Source organism: Rattus norvegicus, chromosome 20, assembly GCF_021556685.1.
Source record: "Rattus norvegicus strain SHRSP/BbbUtx chromosome 20, alternate assembly SHRSP_T2T, whole genome shotgun sequence".
Lineage (NCBI taxonomy): Eukaryota > Metazoa > Chordata > Mammalia > Rodentia > Muridae > Rattus > Rattus norvegicus.
Window position 1 is genome coordinate 18,887,710 of NC_141553.1, and position 13,397 is coordinate 18,901,106.

Sequence of the window (13,397 nt, forward strand, 5' to 3'; positions counted from 1 at the left end):
GCAAACATATAGACACAAAACCCATGCCGTTGTACACAGCCCCATAAGTAACGAAGCATGTAAGAGGTATTTGGGGACTCTGTGAGCTTCCAAGGTTGAAATGATATACAACAAAACCTTTATAGCCTATCTGAGGCTAGCCCACAGGTAAATAAAGGATCCAGTTATATGAATGATGATATCCACTTATTGGTACACCTAGGATACTACCCTGTTCTCTATATCCAACTGTAAGCTATAGCTACAACAAGAACATATTTCATGATACTCTGACATGGTGCTGAGTTCAGGGAAGCTTGTCCAGCATCTAGCTTCATCCCTACCTTTTAACTTTGCACTCTGTGCAACCACGACCTCTAGAGATTCACTAGCATTTATTTCCAAGTAATCCGCAACTCTGGTCAAGTGTGGTGTCTTGAGGTAAGGATAAGAAGACAGCGCCCACTTTGACAGAGACTAAGACAAGATCTATCATTCTCAGGGAAACCTCTAAGAGAAAACAGATGGTCTACATCACTGTCTTACTCAAATCAAGATCTTAGAAGAAGAACTGTGCGCTCCTAAATGAAGGTTTGGAGCCGTGGGTGTTCAGCTACCTTTAAGGACAGTGCTGACCGTAACTTCCGTTCTAACAGTCATCCTTGGAGAAACAGAACGAGGGCTACACTCGGCCGTAAGAAATGCCAAACTGTCTCTGTGCAGACTGCAAAGTGGAAAGCCATCATAGAGACAACCCTCAGGCCACTTTCCACCCAGTGACACCAGCATAGGCATTCACTGAGACCAGAAGGAAAATATTCACTTGAGCCCTAAATGCAGATCCAACTACATTGAGTTTTGATACTACCAAATGGATTTCTGTCTTAGTCAGTCTGCGCTACTATGACAAACTGCCAGACGCTAAGGGGCTAGTAAAGATGGAAAGTTCCTTTCTCACAGTTCTGTAGGTAGGGAGTCAGAGTTCAAGGCACCGCCATGTCTAAAGCCATTGAGAGGGCCCTCTTCCGGGCTATGATTAACTGACTCTTATTCTACCCTAAAACAGTAGAAAGCCAGTCAGCTAGATTTCTAGACTCTTCTGACAGGAGTCGCCCCATTCATAAGGGCAGCAGGGTCAACCAGAAGGCGACACAAAGACCCACACACTATCACTTTCTATCTTACATGATGTGTTTGACAAGTTACAGGTAGGATGACCTATGCGAGATCATATTTGGGTCCGAGGACTCCTCAAGTATGTGAGAGACATTTTAGCCCCAAACCACAATTCTCCACAAGCAAAAACAGTTCATGGACCTCCCAATGCTCTCAAATTACCTATCACTTTGCTCCAAAGACCCCTGTATTCTTAAGATGTATCTACCCCCCAGTCCTTGTCCATAAGCCATCTCCCCTGCCTGTGACTTTGGTGCATGAGTACCTTTCCAATCTCAATGTTAATGTGTGAAGGTTGATATGACCTGGGTTGATTGACATGACCTAGTTGATTGATATGACCTAGATTGATTGATATGACCTAGTTGACTGGTCTGACCCTGGACTCTGAGTCTTAAGTGTCCTGTGGTCCGTTGATAACAACGGTAAAGCAAAGTCTGAAGCCTTGAAATCCTCTCTGCGAGAAATTATCCTCTTGACTCTCGGGTCCTGTTGCTCAGGGTGTTTATAAAATATGCAGACTCTGGGACTGGTACCCAAAACTGTTTAAGGTAAAGAGTGAAAGCCTCCATGTGGGTAAATCTTCCTGATGACGATGGGGGAGTGTAAGAAGTCTCTAGAATGTTGTTGACCAGACCGTGCCTACAGGGCACCGGGAGATCCAATCTTGTGGCAGGCACGGTTTGAAACTGGCTTCATAGTACAAGATGCCATGCCAGGCATCTTACCGAGTGAGTAGAAACTTCGAAACCCATGAATTGACTTAGAGACCAAGGTTTGAACCACCAGACAAGATGCTGCCCTTCTATCAGTTCACACCTGTACTTCGAGATTTTAAGTAACTCAAGTCATGTACTAATTAAGTCTAAATTGAATCCAAACCTTTTTATAGTGACGTCGACTTCTATTTGGGAATCTTACCATTAGTAGTCATCGCTGGCAAATCATATCCAGGAATTCCTATAAAAATCATTGGGTGGGTTTTATCCCTGCTTATACTAATTATTAAATCTACTGTTAACATGGCGATTACATTTTTAATATAATCTTCTATGGACTTGTGGTCATTTGGGATAATCTTTTTTTTTTTTTTAACTTCACCTGCTTCACTATTTTATTATGGTTTTGAGAAACCCTGTGACACAGGCAGGGAATTCCTTTACCAAGAGTTGGGAGGTATTATGTAGTGCCCACAGTCAGGTGCATACACACAGATGTATTACATTGTGCACACAGTCAGGTACACACAGACAGATGTATTATTACGTTGAACATATAGTCAGGCATACACACACAGATGTATTACATTGTGAGCATAGTCAGGCATACACACAGATGTATTACATTGTGAGCATATTCAGGCATACACACAGATGCATTATGTTGTGCACACACACAGATGTATTACATTGTGCACACACAGATGTATTATTACAGTGAGCACACAGTCAGGTATACACACACAGATGTATTACATTGTGCGCATAGTCAGGCATGCACACAGATGTATTGTGTTGTGCAAACAGTCAGTTGCACACACACATGTATTACATTATGCACACAGTCAGGCATACAAACACAGAGAAATGTATTATTACATTGAGTACACAGGTGCACACAGACAGATGCATTACCTTGTGCACATAGTCAGGCTTACACAGAGATGTACTATGTTGTGCACACAGTCAGGCATACACACAAATGTATTCTGCTATGCACACAGTCAGGCATACACACATTTGGGATAATCTTATACAGTCCTCTTTTTGACGGGGATTTAAGTGCATGTGCATGCACACACATGTACTCATGCACAGGTATTACACACACACACACACACACACACACAAACTCACAATTCCAAAATAGCAATGATGATGATGATGATGATGATGATGATGATAAAATAACCCCAGAAATCCATATACACTTCCTATCGATTAAAAACTGCTGATCGATCTGTGACCACGGAAGGTTTGGACATCCCACAGGGCCCACCCCTAGACAAAGGACTTCAGGCAACTGTTGAGGGTAAGAGAAGTAGGTCTTCCCCAGGGAGCAGCCCCCTGACTGGTTATCCAATACCCAGTAGTCGGCCCTGAAATAAGATACAAGCAAGACACGCGTGCATGCGTGAGTGTGTGAGAAAGTGACTGAGTGACTGAGTGGGTGAGTGAGTGAGAGAGTGAGTGAGTGAGTGAGAGAGTGGAGGAAGGTGAGAGAAAGAAAATAGCAAAAATGAGGAGGCCAGGAATTTAACGACGCGGTAGGAAGAGCTGGGAAATGGAAAAATATGGAAACAAATGCTGTGATTACATTCTGACTAGCAAAAGCCAAACTGCTGTTCCCAACTGTAACCAGCGTGAGTTAAAAAAACGCCCGGGCTTCCTGTGAAAGTGTGACTTGGGAGTGCCGTGAGACCAAACCTCATCCCATGGAACCATTTTACAAATTCAACTTGACAATTCCTCATGTGAAAGTGTGACTTGGGAGTGCCGTGAGACCAAACCTCATCCCATGGAACCATTTTACAAATTCAACTTGACAATTCCTCAGCTGGATGAAGAAACTCTTGGGGGCCCACGAAAACCCTTCCTTCTCTGTTTCTCCAGAGTCTATAACCTGGGCAGAGGTCTCAGTACTTTCAAGTTTTCTGCATTTAAAATTCAGTCTACGGGCTGGAGAGTTGGCGTGAGGGTTAAGGGCACTCGTTAGTGTTGCAAAGGACCCAGGTTCCTCTCCCAGTACCTACATGGAGGTTTGCCCCTTCCTCAAGCACAACACATGTGGTGCATAAAATAATAAAAATAAATCTAAAATTTTTTAAAAAATCCAGTATCCAACCCAAGAGCCCCGTCTCAAAGGAGCCTTTTGCCCGGTCCCTTCAACTTGTCACTCACTGAACGCAGAAGGTCTTGCTTGCCCAGTTCTGTGAACGACCCTAGATAAATTCACAATTTATTTACATCTCACGAGAGGGTTTTAAAGTTTGTTCAAAGCCCAATCTACCCATAATAAAAAAAAAGCATAAAATCATCTTGATATTCAAAAATTAAAAATCATTAAAACACACCCCCCAAAAGCATCTATCCCTAACATAATAACAAATACTAAACTCTCCAGGCTAGATACTTGGGCAGCTAATTCAAACACCAGACAGTTCAAAGGTTAATTTATAATTTTGCGTTAGACTTCTGTATGTGTTGCATATGCTATTTTTTAGAAGAGACAAAATCCAGGGTTGGCTAAAAGCATTCATGGGCTGCACCTAGGCTCCTCCCACATATGTAGCAGATGTGCAGCTTGGTCTTCATGTTGGTCCCCCAACAACTGGGGTGGACAGGTGGCTGTCCCTGACTCTGGTGCCTGCCTGTGAATCCTGTTCCTCTAACTGGGCTGCCTTGTCTGGCCTCAGTGGGAGGGGATGTGCCTAGTCCTACAGTGACTTGATGTGCCAGGGTGGGTTGGTACCCAGGGAGAGCCTCTCTCTTATCAGAGGAGAAGGGAAGGAAAGAAAGGATATGTTGGGGAGATTGGGAGAGGGAGAGGCTGACTAAGGGTGGGGGACTATGATCCAGATATTAAATAAATAAATAAAATAAATAAATAAATAAATAAATAAATAAATAAGCAAAAATACAGGGTTGAAGAAGAGGGACCACATGTCTGACAATCTGACTTAAAACACTGATTAGGCCCCTGACCCAATCAGTATTCTACCAGTATTTGACCCAAACACAGTGGCCAGTACAGGAGGGGTGCTTACCTATCACCCAAGAAGGCCATCAATTGTCAATGGCATGTGGCCACAGGGAAGTCTTTTGCCACTTACTATGTCCCCCTAGGCCTCGGGTCCTCGTGCCAACAAGTATTATTTCACGGTTCACTTCAGAAAGTGACTATCACCAAATGCATAAACAGTTCCTTCACAGTTTCATAGGAATGTAAGTAAGGGGAATAGCTACCCTTAGCAGCTCCTATGAACACTGTTAATTGAAACAAACTCCCACGCTGCAGATGATCACTCGACCTGCTTAGACCACGTGAGATATTCTTAAACAGAAGTGTGTTAAGAACTGCTGTCCGTGCTGCTGAACTGAATTGCCATTTTCAATCTCTTCCTCTAACCCCTGGAGATTTAAAGGCCTCTTCTAGAGCGAGCTCCCCTAAGCCCTTTGAGGCCCGCCCCCAATCCAGGGAGCTGGCAGCGAGCCTCTGGCGGATTTGTACAGAGAAGGAGAAGCTCCCTCCTCAGGTAAATCGCTATTTCCTTCCTCTCAAATTCTTCCTGAGAGCATTAATTTGCCTTCTGTTGGCTAGCCAATCAGCTGTCCCTAGGATTGAAAGTAGAAAAAAGCGAAGGAAAAAAAAAAATTCAGACCCATTTTGAGACTTTTTGAAAGGAGAATTCAGAAGAAGCCAAGAACAAGGGAATACATGACGAGGGGAATGAGCCAAGAGCTGGACGCTCGCCCCTGCCTACTGTGCTTAATGATCAGCGTAAGATCAGTTATACACAGAGAAACTCCCCTGGTCCTCAGTATCTCAAAAGCTGCTAAGTTTTAAGACAGGACCGTCTAAGCCAAGTAGAGCACACTACTCCTCTTTACAGAGCAAATGACAAGAAGTTGTGACTGACGCTTTCAGCTGACTCCCATTTAAATAAAGTCTGCCTCCTCGAGAGCTAATCCTAAATCCTCCCGTTTCCTCTCAGCAGCTCCTGGGCTCGGGCTTTGATGTTGCATCATTTGAGCCAGGAGTCCCGGCGGAGGGAGGCTGGGCTGTCTCCTGAGTACCACACGGGACGTCCCCAGACTCTGCCTCTTACCTGCAGGATCCACGCTGTCCGCAGGCACGCTCTGCGTGGAAGCTGGGGCCGGGTCCTTCGCTCCGTGCACTTGGCCATCTTCTTCCTGGGTGGTCAGAAACGCGGAGCAGAGACCCGATTCGAGGGCTTGGAGCTTCAGCAAGGAATTCTGCCAACAAAAGCAGAACATGAAGCCAGCTAAGCGGGTGCCTAACACACAGCTCCGCGGCTGCAGCTCTCCGGCACCTTCGACCGGTGCCTGGCAGGAAAGGGGTCTCGGCTAAATGCTGCTGCTTCGGGGGGAAAGGAGCTGCTGGTCCCCGAGTCAGATGCGCATTGGTCCTCATGCGGCTTCAATGTCTGGCTCGTTCGAGTCCTAACGTATATACGGTTTATCTGTGACACATGGGACCTGGGCTTTCGTCAGCAAGAGACACTGCATCTGGAGAGCCAATCTCAGAAGGTGTCCGCTTCGCAAGTGCTGAGGCTTTACCGCTCCTCCGCGCAACTGTTCATTCACTGTGCTGACATCAGGAGCCAGACCTTAGGCCACTCCCAGGCTACCATTCATAAAAGCCGCCGTCCCTCCAAGACACAGACTGCGGCAGACCGCGGCACACAAAGAGTTACAGCTGCAGAGGCTGCCTGGCACCTAGGAGGGGCTTCTGGGCTCCTTCACCCAGCTTTGCACGCCTTCTAAAGTTACTTCTTTTGCAGGGGGTGTGGGGGAAATGCTGCAGCTGCCTCCTCTGGGGACCGGAGTCTAGGGAGACGGCCCTGGTCCCTTTAGCCTAACTCAGCTGCTTGGTGGAGAGCAATTGATCTTTTGCAGCCTACCGTACCATTCTCCCGCCTACCCCCTCGTGTCGCATTTTTAATTTCTTCCAGGTTCTTAGTAAGAACAAGTCATGCAGACTGACGCACACATGATGCAGCAGCCCCGGGCAAACTGATTCCCCTGGCAGGTGAATATGAATCATGCCTGAGTCCAGGCTGGGCACTTTCGAGGCCACAGTGGGACAGCTCAGCAGGTTACAGGAGCGATTCCACCCGCCTGCCTCCAGCTGCTACAAGGGCTGCCATGGGAAGCAAAGCCATTGGTTCTTTCCCTATACCCAAACCTGCCAACACAGGCACTCTTACACTATTCGCCCCCTCACATATGACACACAGGCACACACTGGAGGCACCCCACTCTAGGTTCCACCCCTGCCTGCCCCACACACCTACACACACACCTCCCACATGCACCTTGCTTCCAAAGCCGCTCACAAATACATATACTATAACATACCTTAACCCCCAAATGCTGGTACTATATATATTTTCATGCTAACCTCAACCCCCCCACTTCCACACCCTATTCTGCAAGCACATCCCTTACTCTACCTACCACCCTCATACTAACATGACCCTCCAACTCTTCGTCTTTCACACATACCCTTACTTCTGACTGCCCCCACATTCTTTTTCATGCATGTCCAATATCATCATATCAACCCCCATTCCTTCACATCGTGCCTCTAATTCACAACACTCGGCTTTCTAAATGCTCCCGTATGCCTACTTACCAGAGCATTTCCTCCAGCATCACTCTCTCCCCCTACCAGCTCTCCCCACTGCTTTTACCCACTGAGCTGACACCACAGCAGTGTTTTTTACACGATGCTCCCCGAGGGATGTTTGAAACATTCTCAGGTGTTCTGAAGGCAGTGGGCACCTCAGCAACTCAGGTCCCTCCTCCACCAGGCACAGATATGTTCAGGAAATGACATGCACGCTGTCCGCCCTCAGAGGTGATTCCTATTAGCCAAGGCTCAGACAAAGCAGCCTGACCTGAGAGTGGATGACTTCCGTGACCCTCTTCTCCCTGCTGGGACATGTCTCCAGCAGCTGAGAGCTCAAGACTGCTGAGAGGAGAAGCAGATAGAGCAAGGGCACCAAGTTTCTAGAAGAATCTAGCCATTAGTCACCAATCAGTTGGATGACACCGATCAGTTGGAAGTAACCAATAAGGTGGAGGTAACCATCAGTTGGTGAATACCAATCAATCAGTTGGTGGGTATCAATCAATCAGTTGGTACTAACCAATCAATCAATTAGTGACCATCAATCAGTTGGGGGACACCAATCAATCAGTTGGTGGACACCAGTTAGTTGGTGGACGTCAATCAATCAGTTGGTGAAGACCAATCAATCAGTTGGTGAAGACCAATCAATCAGTTGGTGGTAACCAATCAGTTGGTGGGAACCAATCAATCAGTCGGTGGGTATCGATCAGTTGGTGGACACCAATCAATCAGAAACTAAGAAGCGGGCACTTTGATGTTGAACTTTCAAATTTAAGGCTGTGAGAAAATACTTTTTTGCTGTTTAAGCTACCCAGTCTGTGGTGCTTTGCGATGGCACCCCCCAGAGACTAATCCCAGGTGACAGAGCCCAAGGGTCCACAGGCAGATGAATGGACACTCAGAACATGGATGACCTTACAGAGAACATCCCTCAAAATTCAAGTGAAAGACAGTGACTGACAGAGGCTACCACAGAATGAAGCGAACCAGCCGGAGAAAGATCAATCCTGTGTAATTCCACTTAGACGAGAGAGTAGAAAACCCATAAAACCAGGAAGCAGAGCACTGATGGGGGCCGGTCGGGGAAGGGCGAGAGTTGTCTCATAGGTTCAGAATTTCAGGTCTCTGGGATGAAGAAAGATTCAGGTGTGAAGGATTCGAAGAAAGGCGTATTAACTTGGTATGACTGAGTGGTATATTTACGGGGGCTTAGGACAAATGTTTTCATAGTAAACGTATTTCACACTGACTTTTTTAAAGGAATCTTGTGTAAAAGGAGGTGGGCATTTCCAATGCTCTATTTAGTGGCAGGGTCACATGTAGCCCAGGCTAGCCTAGAGTTCTGAATGATCTTGAATTTCTGATCCCCATGACTCTATCCCCCTGAGTTGTGGGATTATGGATGTGTTTCACTATACCTGGTTTTAGGCAGTGGAGAGGAAGAACCCAAGGCTTCCTGCACATTAGGCAAGCATTCTAGCGAAGAGATTCGTTCCCAGTCTTTTTTTTTTTTTTTTTTTTAAATGTGGTGCCAGCAACCTGGCTCAGGATCCTATGTGTTCTTTCGTAATTTGCAACTCAAAAGATGGCTTTCAGGTTCCCACAGAACCACAGGGGATGCCCTCTGTGGTCTGTATCCTGCCCGACTGTGGGCAAGCATAATGGCTATTCTAAATCTTATTTTTCATCATCTGTAAAAAGAAGCTGACATAACAGTAATGGGTTAGAGCCCCTGCTAGGAGGGCCAGCTGTAGGGAAGAGGTCTGGCCATGTGGAGAGGCACAAGGTGCCTACTGTTCATGACTCATCGATCTACCTCCCAGGGTTTTACTTCTGCATTTACCTACCAGGAACCTCATTCTAAATGACTTTGGAGTCCCCTTCTATTGAATGGAAAACCAAGCCTGTGCGTACACCGAGGACGGAGGTGCAGAAGCTGGCGCACGTGGGTACCAAGACTGGAGCAGAACCAGCGACCAAGTTAGAGGAGCAGCAAGGGATGTTGGGACACAGGGGTACATCAGACTCTGAAGGTTCTGGGCCCTAAGTGGGAGTGCGTTCGGATGCCATAACCTGGAAAACAGCTGGGAATATCCAGCGGCTGTCACTACGATACCTTCTCCCTCATGCATGCTCACTGGAACAACAGTGAGTAACGCAGGACATCTACTCCCATGGCTGGGTTGGTCCTCTCTGAGACAGTGGAGAGAACCAAGCATAAAGGAATGGGGAGGAGGAGGAGGAAGAGGAGGAGGAGGAGGAGGAGGAGGAGGACCAGGAAATAAGATCAAGGCAGAAGGGACGGACGTCAGCAATCCAGGGAAACCTCTAAGCAGAAGGGAAGATAACTGCTGGGGAACAAAGACAAGACAGTAGAACAGAAGGATCTCAGAAGCCCTTCTGTCCCCACCACGTGCCACCCCATTCCCTGTTGCTGGGTCCCACAGCCCTCCTCAGTAGAGTCCTCCTCACATGGACACCCTGTAGGATGGGTCTGCACGGATCCCAGGGTAACAGTGCAGAGACTGAACTGTAAGCCAATGCCGCCATCATCCCTATGTCTGCCCAGAGAATGATGGGAGATACCTAGCCTATCCAGTCAGGAGGAGGCACCGTAGAGCTAACCCAAAGAGCCCCGAGGATACCTCCCTGCACTGGCAGGGTCTGTGCAGATGTGCTAGCCACGTGATGCTTGCGTTCTCAAGGCTTGCATGAAGACTGAGAGACTGACATCAGTCAGGTTCTTCCTCCTGGAGCTTCCAGTCCAACAAGGAAGCAGTTAATCAGTCAACAAGCAGCAAAGCTTTATTTCCCTACATCCACGCTGGGAAGCTGGGAAGCTTCGGAAGGAGAAATTGACAACCCAGCCATTTCCCGAACCAATCACATCGGACTTGGTGACCTTTCGCACAAAGACATACTTTCCCCTCTACAGAGAAACAAAGGTGCAGTCTGGAAGCTACCCTGCTGTCCAGCCCTTCTCCTACATGATTTCTGCAAGACCATGGTGTCTCCAGACTCTGGTTAGCCTGCTGATGCTTTCCCGAGCTTACCCACAAAGTCACCATAGTAGGGCACCTAAAGTCAAGAGGGAGATAACACTGCAAAGAACCCTCCCATCAGGAATGATAATCACTCCTGGCTGCCCAGCACGCCCTATGAGAGGACCGGGGAGAAGACTGCACAGCCTAGGTAACGGTTTTCTAAAGTTAACTTTTCTTTTTCACACAATAGAGCGCACGCATCTCCTTTTAGAAAATACTCATTTTCCCGTCTCTGCAATTACTCGGGCCCCACTTTAGCGGGGCTGAGAGAGAGAACACCCACATGGGTGGGTTGCAGGAGAACTATTCTGAGGAGCCTTCATCTGCGAGCGTGCAATTAGAGAGCAGGAGCCATTCATGTCTGGTTTCTAGGAAGGGGTTTGGCGGCACCTTCCCATCCCTTGATGTTTCTAGGAAGCGCACGTAGTTCTCGCTCTGATGTGAAGCACACTGAACAGGAACCTTGCTGAAAACCTGGGATGCGGGTCAGTCCCTAGACATCTACTTACTACTATAGTTCCCTCAGTTTGCATAATCATGGGCATAAGCTCCCAAGCCCACGTACGCTCTCGATGAACACACAAGACCGTTCCTTAGCTTACATGCACTCGCCTGCTCCCTGCTCCGACATCCCCAGAGCCCCCCCAGATCCTCTTTGGCATCCTCCTATGAAGGGCCCACTGAAGGGGACAGGGAAGCAAGCAAACTGAGAATGAGAGGTCCCCTCCCTCTTCTTCCTACTTGGAACGATGTAAACAGAGCTTCTCTACCATGATGGACTGCATCTTCTGAAACCATGAGCCAGTCATGTGTGTATGTATGAGGAGGGCTGGATGGAGGGCGCTTCCTCTTTGAACTTGTCTGTGTCTGGTAATCTGACATCACTACAGTGATCTACTTGTTTGGGGGCTGGGACAACAGTAGGGTCTATCAGTAAAAAGACTGTCTTTACCTGTCAGTTTTAGTTTTGGAAGGATGGGACTCTGAGTGTTGAATCTGAAGACCCTCCGATGTTCTGGTTAATAAACTCCAAGGTTATTTAAAAAACAAACAAACAAACAAACAACCCACTGAGAGTTTACAAAATACATACATTCCCCAAATCATATCATCTTTGTTCCGATTTATGAGGTCTGGAGCAAGAAAACTTTAATAAAAGTCCCCAAGGTCTATAAAGACCTTGAGAAAAAGTGCCCTATCTTCTGAGACCCTGACCCACCCTGAACAGTATCTTGGTTGCCTGATTAATACCGCAGCCCAGGGACAAGTACTTTTCCCTGCACTGGTGCCACACCCACTGTCTTCTAGCCTTGACCTTCCCTTGGGATCTAGACCCACACACACTTGGAATTATAAAATATGAGGTACGCGAGATCAACAGGTCACCTCCCAAAGGGCTACTCAGAGACTCTCAATGTTCTCACCAAACAAAATGGGGCTTCTTCCAATGTTGATGTCTCTAAGACAGCGGTTCTTACCTTCCTAACCCTGCAACCCCTTAATACAGTTCCTCAACCAAAAAAATTATTTTCGTTCGCTACTTTGTAACTGTAACTTTACTGCTGTTATTAACCACAATGTGTAACTCCGTGTTTTCCAGTGGTGATAGGTGTCCCCCGTGAAAGGGAATTGCTGCTTTGAGAAGCCCAGATTCTCTCTCCCTGTAGAGGCGCTAAGCTGTAGTTAGTCTCCCCGGGGACTGTATGCCTATAACCCAGCATGCTTTGCGTCAGGCCACACCTCCATTCACACAGTCCAGCTCCCCTCTGTGCAGGATGCTAACAAGCTTCCCTCACTTTCTTGCTAACAGAACTAAGAGGCAGCTACTCCTACCAGGGAGCCAGAGTGCTGACCAAAGTATCCAGATCTTGATTGCATCCTGTCCGTACATTTTTTTTTTAAAAAAGACGAGAAATGGCACAGCTGCAGCACACAGTAATAGAACAGCTCTTCCTTTCAGCCAAAGGATTTCAGCCTGGAGGTGGGGAGCTCTGATTATCACAGCTTATGGTGAGACTCTTCTTGTCCTTACCTCACTAAACTAACAAGCAAATCACAGGACAGGAAACAGACCTTCATAATCTCATATTCTGAGTCAGAGGTTTTCTAGGTACGGCTTTTTCCTCCATAAACAAAACACGTATCGCTTACAGAGTGCATTTCCCGGGGGGAATTGCTAAGAAGCAAAGCGCTATGAGAAAGCCATACCATTTTGTCTTGTCCTCAGTTGTTGGGCTCTATAGTATTGATCACAGTATTCCTCTTGTAGCCATTCCTACAGCACTTTATATCAGTCTTTAAAAAAAAAAAAAAAAAAAAAAAACTCAAAACTAATGTCAGTGAGCTGGAGAGATGGCTCAGTGGTAAGCACACTGGCAGAGGACCCAGTTACGGTTCTCAACGCCAGACCAGAGCTAAATCTCCAGCTCTAGAGAGCTCTAGGGAGGCCCCCTCTGGCCTCAAGAGGTATTGCACTCACAAGGCAGACATCCATTTTCATAACAAAAACTAAACTAAACTAACTAAACTCGGTAGGAAATGAACGCTACAGAAAACCCACTGATCCCTTACTTTGTCCATTCTGCGTCACTGGGCAAACCATCGACCCCTCCCTGCCAGCCCCCAAGCCCATTCTCATTTCTGAAGGCACTACTTTAACTCACTTTCTGGATATTGCTGAATATTGGAAACCAGTAACTTTCCTGCTGGAAGTCCTAAGCGAAGCTCTTGTCTCGTAAGGATGACGGATCGTACTGGAAAACATAGCTATTTCCCCAAATGCTAATACTGTGTCAGGAAATCTGAAAACTTTCTATCTTC

General features: G+C 46.9%; 1 protein-coding gene across 9 annotated transcripts in view; it reads right to left on the bottom strand.

Moving 5' to 3' along the window:
• Positions 1 to 13,397, bottom strand: part of Fam13c (family with sequence similarity 13, member C) — a 122,206-nt gene that overhangs the window by 34,025 nt on the left and 74,784 nt on the right. For all 9 annotated transcript variants that reach the window (NM_001399503.1, XM_087597262.1, XM_087597261.1 and 6 more), the window contains one exon: positions 5,984 to 6,131. In NM_001399503.1, the coding sequence (NP_001386432.1) occupies positions 5,984 to 6,131 (148 nt within the window). The remainder of the gene's footprint in view (positions 1 to 5,983; positions 6,132 to 13,397) is intronic.